The 12,268-nt window shown below is 39.0% G+C and overlaps 1 protein-coding gene across 1 annotated transcript in view; it reads left to right on the top strand.

Annotated features, from left to right (window-relative positions):
- The window catches only part of rrp8 (ribosomal RNA processing 8), a 66,312-nt gene that overhangs the window by 8,518 nt on the left and 45,526 nt on the right, over window positions 1-12,268 (top strand). The window contains exon 2 of the mRNA XM_039744933.1: window positions 1,978-2,078. Within this exon, the coding sequence (XP_039600867.1) occupies window positions 1,978-2,078 (101 nt within the window). The remainder of the gene's footprint in view (window positions 1-1,977; window positions 2,079-12,268) is intronic.

Here is a 12,268-nt window from a genome sequence, read left to right on the forward strand (position 1 = left end):
ACCAATATCTCAAGTAGTTTTGTTCTTTTTTTCAGCCTTAGAGTGACTTCTTTGACTTTCATTGGCACAGCTCTTTTCCTTGTGATGAGAAGCAAGCCTAGCTACTTATCTTATGCCCGCACTAATGAAGCAATGAAACACACCTCAGTAGTCTCAAACACCTGTGATGACAATTGTCCCAAAACATTATGGTGCCCTGAAATGGTGGGACTGTATGTAAAAATTGTAATTTCTACATTGTGTGACCAAAGTATATGCAAATACCCTTAAAGTCTACAACATCGGAATTGTTCAGTATGTAATTTTATACTGTGAAGCAGAGGAGTAAATCAAGGAATTATGTCTCTTTATCCCAAACATTATGGAGGGCACTGTGTGTGTCAATTTCTGATTTTTTTCCAATATACTAATTTAATATACTAATTTTTCATAATAAATTAAATGAAATTGTAATTGGAGAAGTCCGCTAGTCATTGACAAACTGCAAGAAAAGCTTTTTTAAGGAATTCAGACCATTTATTTTGTCCTTTAACTTAAAACAGGCACTGCTTGGACTTGGACAGCAATCTTGTTTAAAGTCCAGCAGCTTATACTTTTAATTGGAAAAAGAAAAGCCCATAATGAGTGTTGAGAAGAAGTAGAGATATCAGTGAAACAAGTATTACATTAAAGCTTCTGCTTGAAGTGATTTTGAGATTTTGATCGTTCTGCAGTCATCCTTGCATCAGAATATAAAGTAAATTTTTTTATTGTATTATGTGGTGGTTATGCTCCATGTTTTAAATCAGTTACACATAGTGATTATTGAACTGAAGCTTGACTTTAAAAAATTATATTGCAAATCAAATTGCAATTGCAATATCTGTCCAAAAAAATCGCAATTAGATATTTTCGCCAAATCATTCAGCCCTACTCTTAAGCCCTTTGGGAATATGGCAGCCACCTATCCCAGGTGCTCTTAATAAATTTACCTTAACACAGTCAAACAATATAAAATTTATACTGTTATAAAGAAACCTTAATAAAAACACAGCAAAACTAATGATAGCATAAGTAGGAAATGTACATGGAAAAAGTCTTAAAATATTTATGCAGAAAATAAAGGTGATGGAAGATGAGTCATTTAAATTCTGGGCACAGTGTTATTCAGACTACAGAGGTCCTTGTCAATTTATTTGGGCTGTTGTTGTTCTCTGTTCTCATTGCTTTTCTCTCTCTCCTGCTCTGCTTTACCTTTCTGATCTGCCAGTGATGCACCCCAAACTTAAAGGCTTAACTTTGTCAAATTAACAGTGTTTACACGAATAATCAGTACTTGTTTGCCTTTCTCAGACCATTTGTCCATTTGTATCCTAATTACCAGAGATCTAGTAAATTAACAGTCTGTTTAGGATTCTAAAAGATACAAGGTTCAATTCAGTAAAGATACATAATTTAAAACAGTCATTGAGATAGACACAGAGTATGTTTAGAATGGGATCAAACAGTCCAGAGTTTAAAAGTTTCAGGAGACTGTAACTTTTTGACAAAAGGTCCAGGTTTCCTTATTTCTGGCAGGTTAATTAGTGTTAATTACACAGGTCACATTTTGACATCTTTTTACAGTTCATTTTCTTTTTTTATATATGGATTTAAAATAGTTCAGTATTGTGAGTTTTGAACATTAAAATTTTCAGATGGCATTTTTATGCAATTACAGAACTAAAAATAATTTTTTTCCCTTTTGACAGCTAAAGTGATGAGGTGATGAGCCGTTTTTAAGGTGATAATGACAAAAACATTCAGTAACCCATCATCTGTTGTTTTGTTTGTAATGGAGAGCATTTTAATTAAGACTTTTCTAAGTAAAACATTGTTCACTTTTGCCCCCCCCAAAAAAAATTTAGTGTTTAGCCATTATATATAATTTATTTTTTAGTCCTGTCTAGTTATTGCATGCTTTATGGTACTAATTTTTCATTTGTTTTGAATTGTAAGTGATGTTTGCAGAAGAAGAATGGGATGATGATTCAGCAGTGGAAGATTTAAAAAAATGCACATTCCATGGAAATTTTGTGCATTCCAGCAGGAATAAGTTAGTAAGTAGAGTGACATTTACTCTTCCCTAAATAATATTCTAGTATTGTATGTTGTAGAGTTTCTTATGTATTTTGCATTATATTATGTACTACACTTATTTGAGTAATCACATTCTTGTCAAAATTCATTATAAAAGGCTGTTTGCTATTGAAGTGTTACATTTCTTTCCTTTGCGTCCTCCCCCAACATAATTTATCTTCTGTGGGGGAGGAGCAAAAGCTTTAGATTTGTCAACAATTTCAAACTTCTGTTTTCAATAGATGTGTGGTAAAGTGAGGTCCATGGCTGTTTACCATTTTAAATAAATAATCGCCGCACTCGCGGCTTAAGGAAGGGGCATGGTTGGTGTGGCAGGAGCAGTTCCTGGGCTCGATACTGGCATGGCCGTTTCCACACTGAAGTGCACAGGTGCGTGATCGCCCATGTCTGTAATTGATGCTGGTAGCCGCTAATCGCCACACCTATGCCACATCCCCATTATAAATAGGAGGAGCGCGAGTGCGGAGGGAGGAAGAAAAGAGATAAGGACGGAGGTTAAGGGAGAAGAAGGCTGGAAAATTGGAGAGCCGGTGCAGGAGTGAGCAAGTGAGAGAGATAGCGTGCAGGGGGCTAAGCTCCCTAGTATTCTAAAAGACTATAGACAGTCTTCTATATCAATTTCATACTTAATGTGCCTCCCCATCCCATCCACTGGAGGGGACACTTATTTTACACAGCTGAGCCTTTGCTGTTGAAATTCACTTCTGTTTACAAAATGAACACTGGACAACTACAATTTCAGCCACATCTATTTAAAAAAAAATCTAGGAAGTCTTTTCTTCATGCTGGTCCCAAGCCCAGATAAGGGAGGGTTACGTCAGGAAGGGCATCCGGTGTAAAATTTTGCCAGATTAACATGTGGACAATAATACAAATTTCCATACCAGATTGGTTGAGGCCCGGGTTAACAATAGCCACCACCAGTACTGTTAGCCAACAGGGTGCTGGCAGAAATTGGACTACTGTTGGCCAAAGAAGAAGAGGGGGGAGACGCATCCGGATGAAAGAGGAGAGGAGGAAGTAAAGAGAGTGGAACTGAGGGTTTGTTTTGTCTTGGTAGAGTAATATTTTACTGTACTTTCCCCTTTTGTGTTAATAATATGTAGCCTTTGTCCGAATGCCTCAAATCTCACAGACTTACCACTGTTTATAAGGTATTGTACCATATAACTTCTCCCCACCTTCCCTTCTACATCTATAACCTCAGGCAATTCGGTATAGTAAAAGACAAGCAGGAGTTAAGTTACAATTTAAACGATGCATTATTGGTAATATTCATAAATAATAACAATATGCAAAGTACATTTGAATATTGGCAACCATACAACCTGATTAAATGGTGATGTGTAGTTTCTGGTGGCAAACTTAAAATGAGACTTAAAATGTCTCTAGTTAAGGCATCATTTGTGGTCAGCTTTCTTCAGAACAGGCCGCATGCCTGTCTCAATATGGCTGCCGAGCTGTGCTCTCCATTATGTAGTCCTTTTCAGTTCATGCATCAGTATGGTAAGGGAGAGAAAGGATGAAGAAGTGAGCAAATTTATATGTTTTCTGTCCAACCCCTAGAGCCAATAGAATGTCATTGTACTTAAAGGCTTCTGATACAAGCCAGTTCCAAACGGCCATACTTCAGACCAATGGGGGGGATAGAACATCTTCACACCTGCCACCCCCCAAAACCATTTGTTGAGCTAAAGTTTGCCAGTTAGGCAGCCTGACTTTCCTATGGAGGTTGACTGAGAGACTTCAGAGAAACATTAGCCAAACTTGTTTAATGCACTTCCCGCCCGAACTCTGTTGTAAAATTCAAAGAGACCCATTTCTAAAAGGCAGGGTTAAACATGAATGCTTCTCATTAATGTAACACTAATATTACATTTCTGTGCCTAAATTACAAATAAAGACATTGAACTAGGGTGTTGTACCGTGTTAGATTACATCTTGCCTGAAGAAGGGACCTGAGTTGCCTCGAAAGCTTGCATATTGTAATCTTTTTAGGTAGCCATGAATAGGTGTCATTTTGCTTTGCTTTCTCTAAAGACATACAAAATATTTATCATCTTGTATGCAAAATCTCACATTACAACAGGGTAGGAACTTTGAATGTTTTCAGTTTGACTGGTAAGGGGAGAGAGTTAGCCAATATGATAGAGGGAAGGAAGGTTGATATACAGTAATCCCTCCTCGATCTCAGGGGTTGCGTTCCAGAACCCCCCGTGATTGATGAAAATCCGCAAAGTAGAACCCATATGTTTGTATAGTTATTTTTATATATTTTAAGCCCTTATAAACTTTCCCACACTGTTTATAAATATTCCCCGCACAGTTATACAGCATAAACCCTTTGTATTCTCTTAGATATTAGGTAAGATTCATTGAAATTATGTATGTAAACACACTGTTTATATACAGTAAAACCTAAATATAATTTTAAAGATATCAAACGTCTCCGATATCACATGTGTTACAGACATTACGATAGACAGACCACCAGCAATAAATACGTACAATGCAAGAAAAATTGTATATAGTAAATGTGTGTCCAAAAATGTTTGGAGCCATAATGAAGGGCTTGACAGTGCACAAAGATAAACATAAAAGAGCACAAAAGTTAACTCTTTACACAGCGAAACACGTTGATGCGGAATGAGTGAGAAAAGACTTACTGGTTAATGCTGCGGAAACCAACTGAGGAAGCATGTACAGGAAGTAAAAAGACCCATTGTCTGCAGAACCCGCAAAGCAGCGAAAAATCCACGTTTATATATTTAGACATGCTTATATATAAAATCTGCGATAGAGTGAAGCTGCAAAAGTCAAAGCGCGATATAGCAAGGGATTACTGTATTGTGCATTCAAGAGACGAAATGGAAGGGGAGTAAGGCCAAGTGGATCAGTGGTGCATTCAGATTGTTCTATCATGGTGTGGATGGGAGGAGAAATGAGGCAGGGGTTATTCTGAAGGAACAGTATGTCAAAAGTGTTTTGGAAGTGAAAAGAGTGTCAGACAGAGTAATGATTATGAAGCTGGAAATTGGAGGTGTGATGATGAATGTTGTTAGTGCATATGCCCCACGTGTGCGATGGATGAGAAGATTATTCTGAAGTGAGTTGGATGAAGTGATGGACAGTGTACCCAAGGGACAGAAAGTAGTAATTGGAGTAGATTTCAATGGACATGTTGGTGAAGGGAACAGAGGAGATGAGGAGGTGATGGGCAGGTATGGTGTCAAGGAGAGGAATGAAGAAGGTCAGATGATAGTGGATTTTGCAAAAAGGATGGACAGGGTTGTGGGGAACACGTATTTTAAGGAGAGGGAGGGACATAGGGTGATGTACAAGAATGGAGGAAGATGCTGACAGATTACCGTGGAACCTCAGTTTGTGAGTAACTTGGTAGTTTAGAAACTCACTCACACCAGCCATGATTCTTTTTAAAAGTAAAGTGCAGGTTAATTTGTTTCATGTATTTTTACTTTATATTTTGTATTAATCATTTTTATATGAATAGTTTTGGGTTGTGGAACGAATCATCTGAGTTTCCACTATTTCTTATGGGGAAATTCACTTTGATATATGAGTGCTTTGGACTGCACGTTTCCGGAACGAATTATGCTTGCAAACCGAGGTTCCACTGTATATCATGTGCAGAAGTCAATCTGAAGGAGATTAAAGAGTGCAAAGTGGTGGCAAGGGAAAATGCAGTTAGACAGCATAGGATGGTGGTCTGTAGGATGACGTTGGAGATTAAGAAGAGGAGGAGAGAGGGCAGAGCCAAGGATCAAATGGTGTGAAGTTGAAAAGGAAGACTGCAAGGTTGAGTTTAGGGAGGAGGGAAGACAGGTACTGGCTGGCAATGAAGCAGACAGCAGACAGCTGGGCAACTACAGCAGAAGTAGTCAGGGTGACAACAAGAAGGGTGCTTGGTGTGACATCTGGACAGAGGAAGGAAACCTGGTGGTGGAATGGGGAAGTACAGGAGAGTATACAGAGGAAGAGGATGGGGAAGAAGTGGGATAGTCCGAGAGATGCAGAGAGTAGTCAATAGTACAAGGAGATGAGGTACAAGCTGAAGAGAGAGGTGGCAAAGACTAAATAAATGGGCATATGATGAGTTTTCTGAGAGGTTGGACACTAAAGGAGGGAGAAAAGGACCTGTACCAATTGGCTAGACAGAGGGGCAGGCTGGGAAAGATGTGCAGCAGGTTAGGGTCATAAAGGATAAAGATGCAAGCAATTTCACAAGCGAGGAGGGTGTGTTGAAATAGTGGAAAGAGTACTTTGAGAGGTTGATGAATGAAGAGAATGAGAGAGACAGAGAAAGTTGGATGATGTGGAGATAGTGAATCAGGAAGTGTAGTTGATTAACAAGGAGAAAGTAAGGACAGTTATGAAGAGGATAAAGAATAGAAAGGCCGTTGTTCCAGATGACATACCTGTGGAAGCATAAAAGGTGTTTAGGAGAGATGGCAATGGAGTTTTGGGGTTGGAAAATAAAGAGGATGTGCAGAGCTGTAGTAACTACAGGGGGTTAATATTGATAATCCACAGAATAAAGTTATGGGAAAGAGTAGTTGAAGCTAGGTTAAGAAGGGAGGTGATAATTAGTGAGCAGCATTATGGTTTTATGCAAAGGAAGAGCACAACAGATGCTGTGTTTGCTCTGAGGGAGTTGATGGAGAAGTATTAAGAAGGCCAGAAGGAGTTGCATTGTTTTTTTGTGGACCTGGAGAAAGCATATGACATGGTGCCTTGAGAGGAGTTGTATGAGGAAGTGGGGAGTGGCAGAGAAGTATGTAAGAGTTGTACAGGATATGTCTGAGGGAAATGTGACCATGGTGTGGTCTGCGGTAGGACTGACCGATGCATTCAGCAGGGCTCTGAGCCCTTTCTTATTTGCAGTGGTGATGGACAGGTTGACAGACAAGAATAGTCAGGAGTCCCCATAGACTATGATGTTTGCCTATGACATTGTGATCTGTAGCGAGAGTAGGGAGCAGGTTGAGGAGACAATGGAGAGGTAGCGGTACGCTCTAAAGAGGAGAGGAACGAAGATCAGTAGGAACAAGGCACAATACGTGTGTAGATGAGAGGGAAGTCAGTGGAATAATGAGGATGCAAGCAGTAGAGTTGGCAAAGGTGGATGAGTTTAACACTAGAATTACCAGAGCCTACGAAAAAACTCGTAATTCCGTCCCCCCTTAAACTGCTTCTTAAATCCCTTCACACCTCTCCGCCAGCGCCCTTTGTTTTCTAAATGTGCTGATAAAGAGAAGCTCAGAGCAGCCGGCTATTCCATCCCCCCACCAATTTAGAACGTGCACGAACTTCTCTCAGCTCAGGCCTTGATTGAGTATCTGGGAGTGAAGTGGAGTTTTAGAGTGGAAATAATAGATCGTTGTTTGGAACACACGCATTTCATGTCTGTTCCGTTTCTACAGTAATCTGTGTAAACACATTGTTAAAACAGAAACGTTTATTTATATTCTAGTAGTAGATGACAAAATGTAGGCATAAACTATATAATGTATGAAGCCTGAAGTCCAAATAGCAAAGAAACATTTTCACAAGAATAACACAATTGCACTTTTATTCAAACATATAACTGCAGAAACAAAAGGCCTTAACATGCGACATTGACACCAGTTTACTGTAACTGACTCCGTGGCTCAATAGACTCAGCCCCCGCTTGGTAATCAAAGGGTCGCGGGTTCGATCCTGCGCCCCTCCGTTTTGAGAAGAAAACTGCTCTTATTCTTACTGTTTTAGGATAAAAGCATACATTTGATTTCAGTCTGTAACAGCCGGTGCAATTTATGATCCATGTAAAGGTTAGCTTTTTTTTTTTATTCACTTTTCACTCTCTCAGTCGCGTTCAGAATCAATCCATACAACCCCATCTGACACGGCTGTTTTCACTAAAGACGCGCTATAGCTCTGCAGTGTACCACGATGCATACTAACGCACAATCACCCCCAAACCCCGGTTCTGACACACAAACGCTGGCGAAGCTGCCTTCTTCGTATCTCACCATCACTTGATTTTCGTTTTATTGAGTGTTCCTGCCAGTCCCCGCATGTTGCTGTATGCTTTTTCTTTTGTACTACAGGACATGCAGAGGAAAGAATGGTAAAGACCAGTAACTTCGGCGCTATATGCAATCATCAGACACTCCCCATCTGCCCGTGTCGTTCAAACACAGGAACATATATTGGTGTAAAAGTATAACAAAAGTGCACTTTTATTCAAGTGCACTTTTTCCATCGCCTTTTCCTGTAAGAAGTAGTGTACACACTTCTCTCTATGCTGTGGTTTCTATTACACACCTGAAAGAAAGAGACAATACATATGAACATATCCAGCATACAGCAACATGCGGGACTGGCAGGAACACTCAATAAAACTGAATAAAAAGAAAATCAAGTGACGGTGAGATACGAAGAAGGCAGCTTCGCCAGCGTCTGTGTGTCAGAACCGGGTGGGGGGGCGTTAGTATGCATCATGGTACACTGCAGAGCTATAGCGCGTCTGTATTCTGTTTCTTTTGTACACCAGGGCACGCAGAGGAGAGAATAGTAAAGAGCAGTAAGTTCGGCGCTATATGCAATCATCAGACACTCCCCATCTGCCCGTTGTTTTGTTATACTTTTCAATACTTTTATACTGCTCAAACGTGCATGCTCAAAAAATACACGTGTAATGCCACGAAAAGTGCACGCAGACACTTCATTTCGCAAACAAAACAAGTGCAAGACTACCTGTATAACCGAAGAAAAAGAAAGCAAGTTACAGTAGGCGATTGATATGACAGCTTGCATGGTGCAATGCTAAGAAGTGCTGATTTTCATTCCGTGCTATATGAAATCATCACATTCAAATATTAACAGTTCCCACACACCCAAGGACCGTCCTTCCTACATTTACGACATGTGTAATTGTTGCAGTGCACACACCTCTCTGTGCTATGATTTCTATCACACTGAATGAGCACCTGACAGTGTACTTTCTTACACCAATATATGTTCCTGTGACGGTGAGATACGAAGAAGGCAGCTTCGCTAGCGTTAGTGTGTCAGAACCGGGGTGATTGTGCGTTAGTATGCATCGTGGTACACTGCAGAGCTATAGCGCGTCTTTAGTGAAAACAGCCGTGTCAGATGGGGTTGTATGGATTGATTCTGAACGCGACTGAGAGAGTGAAAAGTGAATAAAAAAAAAAGCTAACCTTTACATGGATCATAAATTGCACCGGCTGTTACAGACTGAAATCAATTGTATGCTTTTATCCTAAAACAGTAAGAATAAGAGCAGTTTACTTCTCAAAACGGAGGGGCGCAGGATCGAACCCGCGACCCCTTGATTCCCAAGCAGGGGCTGAGTCTATTGAGCCACGGAGTCAGTTACAGTAAACTGGTGTCAATGTCGCATGTTAAGGCGGCTTTTTGTTTCTGCAGTTATATGTTTGAATAAAAGTGCAATTGTGTTATTCTTGTGAAAATGTTTCTTTGCTATTTGGACTTCAGGCTTCATACATTATATAGTTTATGCCTACATTTTGTCATCTACTACTAGAATATAAAAAAACGTTTCTGTTTTAACAATGCGTTTACACAGATTACTGTAGAAACGGAACAGACATGAAATGCGTGTGTTCCAAACAACGATCTATTATTTCCACTCTAAAACTCCACTTCACTCCCAGATACTCAATCAAGGCATGAGCTGAGAGAAGTTCATGCACGTTCTAAATTGGTGGGGGGATGGAATAGCCGGCTTCTCTTTATCAGCACATTTAGAGAACAAAGGGCGCTGGCGAAGAGGTGTGAAGGGATTTAGGAAGCAGTTTAAGGTGGGACGGAATTACGAGTTTTTTCGTAGGCTCTGGTAATTCTAGTGTTAAATACTAAGGATCAACAGTACAGAGTAACAGGGATTGTGTTAAAGAGGTGAAGAGTGCAGGCAGGGTGGCATGGGTGGAAAAGTGTGTCAAGAGTAATTTGTTACAGACGGTCATCAGCAAGAGTGAAAGGGAAGATCTATAGGACGGTAGCGAGACCAGCTATGTTATATGGACTGGAGACCCTGCTGGAGGTGGCAGAGTTAAAGATGCTAAGATTTGCATTGGGTATGACAAGAATGGACAGGATTAGACATGAGTACATTAGAAAGTCTGCTCAGGTTGGACAGTTGGGAGACAAAGTCAGATAGGTGAGATTGCGTTGGTTTGGACATGTGCAGAGGAGAGATGCTGGGTTAATTGGGAAAAGGATGTTAAAGATAGAACTGCCAGGCAAGAAGAAAAGAGGAAGTCCTAAGAAGGTTTATGGATATGGTCAGAGAGAACATGCAGGTGTTGGGTGTAACAGAGCAAGATGCAGAGGCCAGGAAGATACTGTATGGAAAAAGATGATCCGCTGTGGCAACACCTAACGGGAGCAGCCGGAAGAAGGAGGAAGCCTTTGTCACTTTTCTTTTGTATTGTGCCCTTTTTGTCCTATCCACTAGAAGGGACGTAATTTACATTTTCACGCACATTTGAAGGTATAGTTATTAAAACTATATTGTTATAATTTTAGCTTAGAAAAGAACATTGATTTGTGAGTATATGAAAGTACCCCTCAATGCAGCTAGTGTATTCTGGTGATTTCATTGGACATTTTCATTTATCAGTCAGTTTTCCCATCTAGAGCGAATACCAAAGCCTCATCTATTTTCAGTTACTTATTCTGGGTATTTCATTGATGAAAACATGTGTGACCTGTTAATTGTTAGTGCAGCTTTACCAAACATCAAATAGGACCTGCTAAAAACATACTACCTGGTCCATTAGTGGGTTAGTCAAGCTCAAGTAGAATCATTATTAGCCAATCTTAATTGCCAAAATGTTTTTATTCCAACATGTGTTAAACAATATCTGCCAGATTTAGGCTCAAAGGGAGTTTAATAGCTTTCATATGTTGCTTATTAAATGAATGGTCTGAGTTGTTACAACATATGTTCATTATTTGATCCAGAAATGTTTGTAGAAATGCACTTTTTAGTCACAGAAAAACGTTACATTTTTGTCATTACTGTTTTTACCAAAGTTTAAGTAGTGACTTCAACAGTATTTCAAAAAATAAGAACTTTTTGAAAGAATACACTTTAAACATTTGGAAATGGATAGATGACATAATCAGCATCAGCAAGTATCAAAAATAACTATAAGAGTGTTTCTGGTAATCGTGAAAGTGAAAGCATTTTTAGAATTAAATAGCCATTTGCTTAAACTTATTGCTGGTTAAAGTGACAAATGACAGAGCATGCAGTGCACTTGATTCTTGCATCTCATGATTGTACTGGAAGCCCTAATATGTCACATTATCGTAAGAAAATTGAGTTTGTCACAGTTGTATGTATTAGGTTGAAAGGCATGAATTGTGTCCAATTTGACAACTCTAGAAAACTTGTGTTTTAGACTTGAAATTAGTCAAACAAAACTGATAAATTGTAGCAAAAACTAAAAGAGAACTGGTGAAAATAAAAAACTAAATAAAAACTAAAACTTTAAAATATTGTGTATCCCTTTTTGTTAGACTCATGAACTAGGTGTTCAGTCATGGTGGTACATTGACAAAAACTGTATTTTCATTTATTTTATTTGCCAAATCAAGTTAGCCTATTAGCATTATTATTCCTTACAATGAATTGAAAAATACTTATTGTTAGTCCACCTGGGGTCTAGATTTTAAAAGCACAGTGGCATAGTGCACTAAACACTAATCATTAAACAAAGCAGTGGCAATATCCATGTAAATGAAAGTCACCAGTAGGGTCTTCTCACTTCTACAAGTTTGTTGACTTTTGAAAAAATTAGTTACGCACATTTCTTCAAGCAGCAAGTATAAGCACAAAACCCAACATTAAATTGAAAAGCATCAGTTCAGGCAGTATTCCACAACATAATATTACATTGTACAGAAACTAAACAAGAAAAATCCGTATGTGCCACCCTACAATCATATAACTGTTAAGGTTTGATTACTTGGCTATAATTTATTCTACAGATGTACTTTTCTGTGTTAGCAATGTTCTTTTTTTAAATTTCTTTCAAGAAAGTAAATTAGTATACAATCAAGCAGATACAATTACATAAGAAATAGCTTCAAA

Source organism: Polypterus senegalus, chromosome 2, assembly GCF_016835505.1.
Source record: "Polypterus senegalus isolate Bchr_013 chromosome 2, ASM1683550v1, whole genome shotgun sequence".
NCBI lineage: Eukaryota > Metazoa > Chordata > Cladistia > Polypteriformes > Polypteridae > Polypterus > Polypterus senegalus.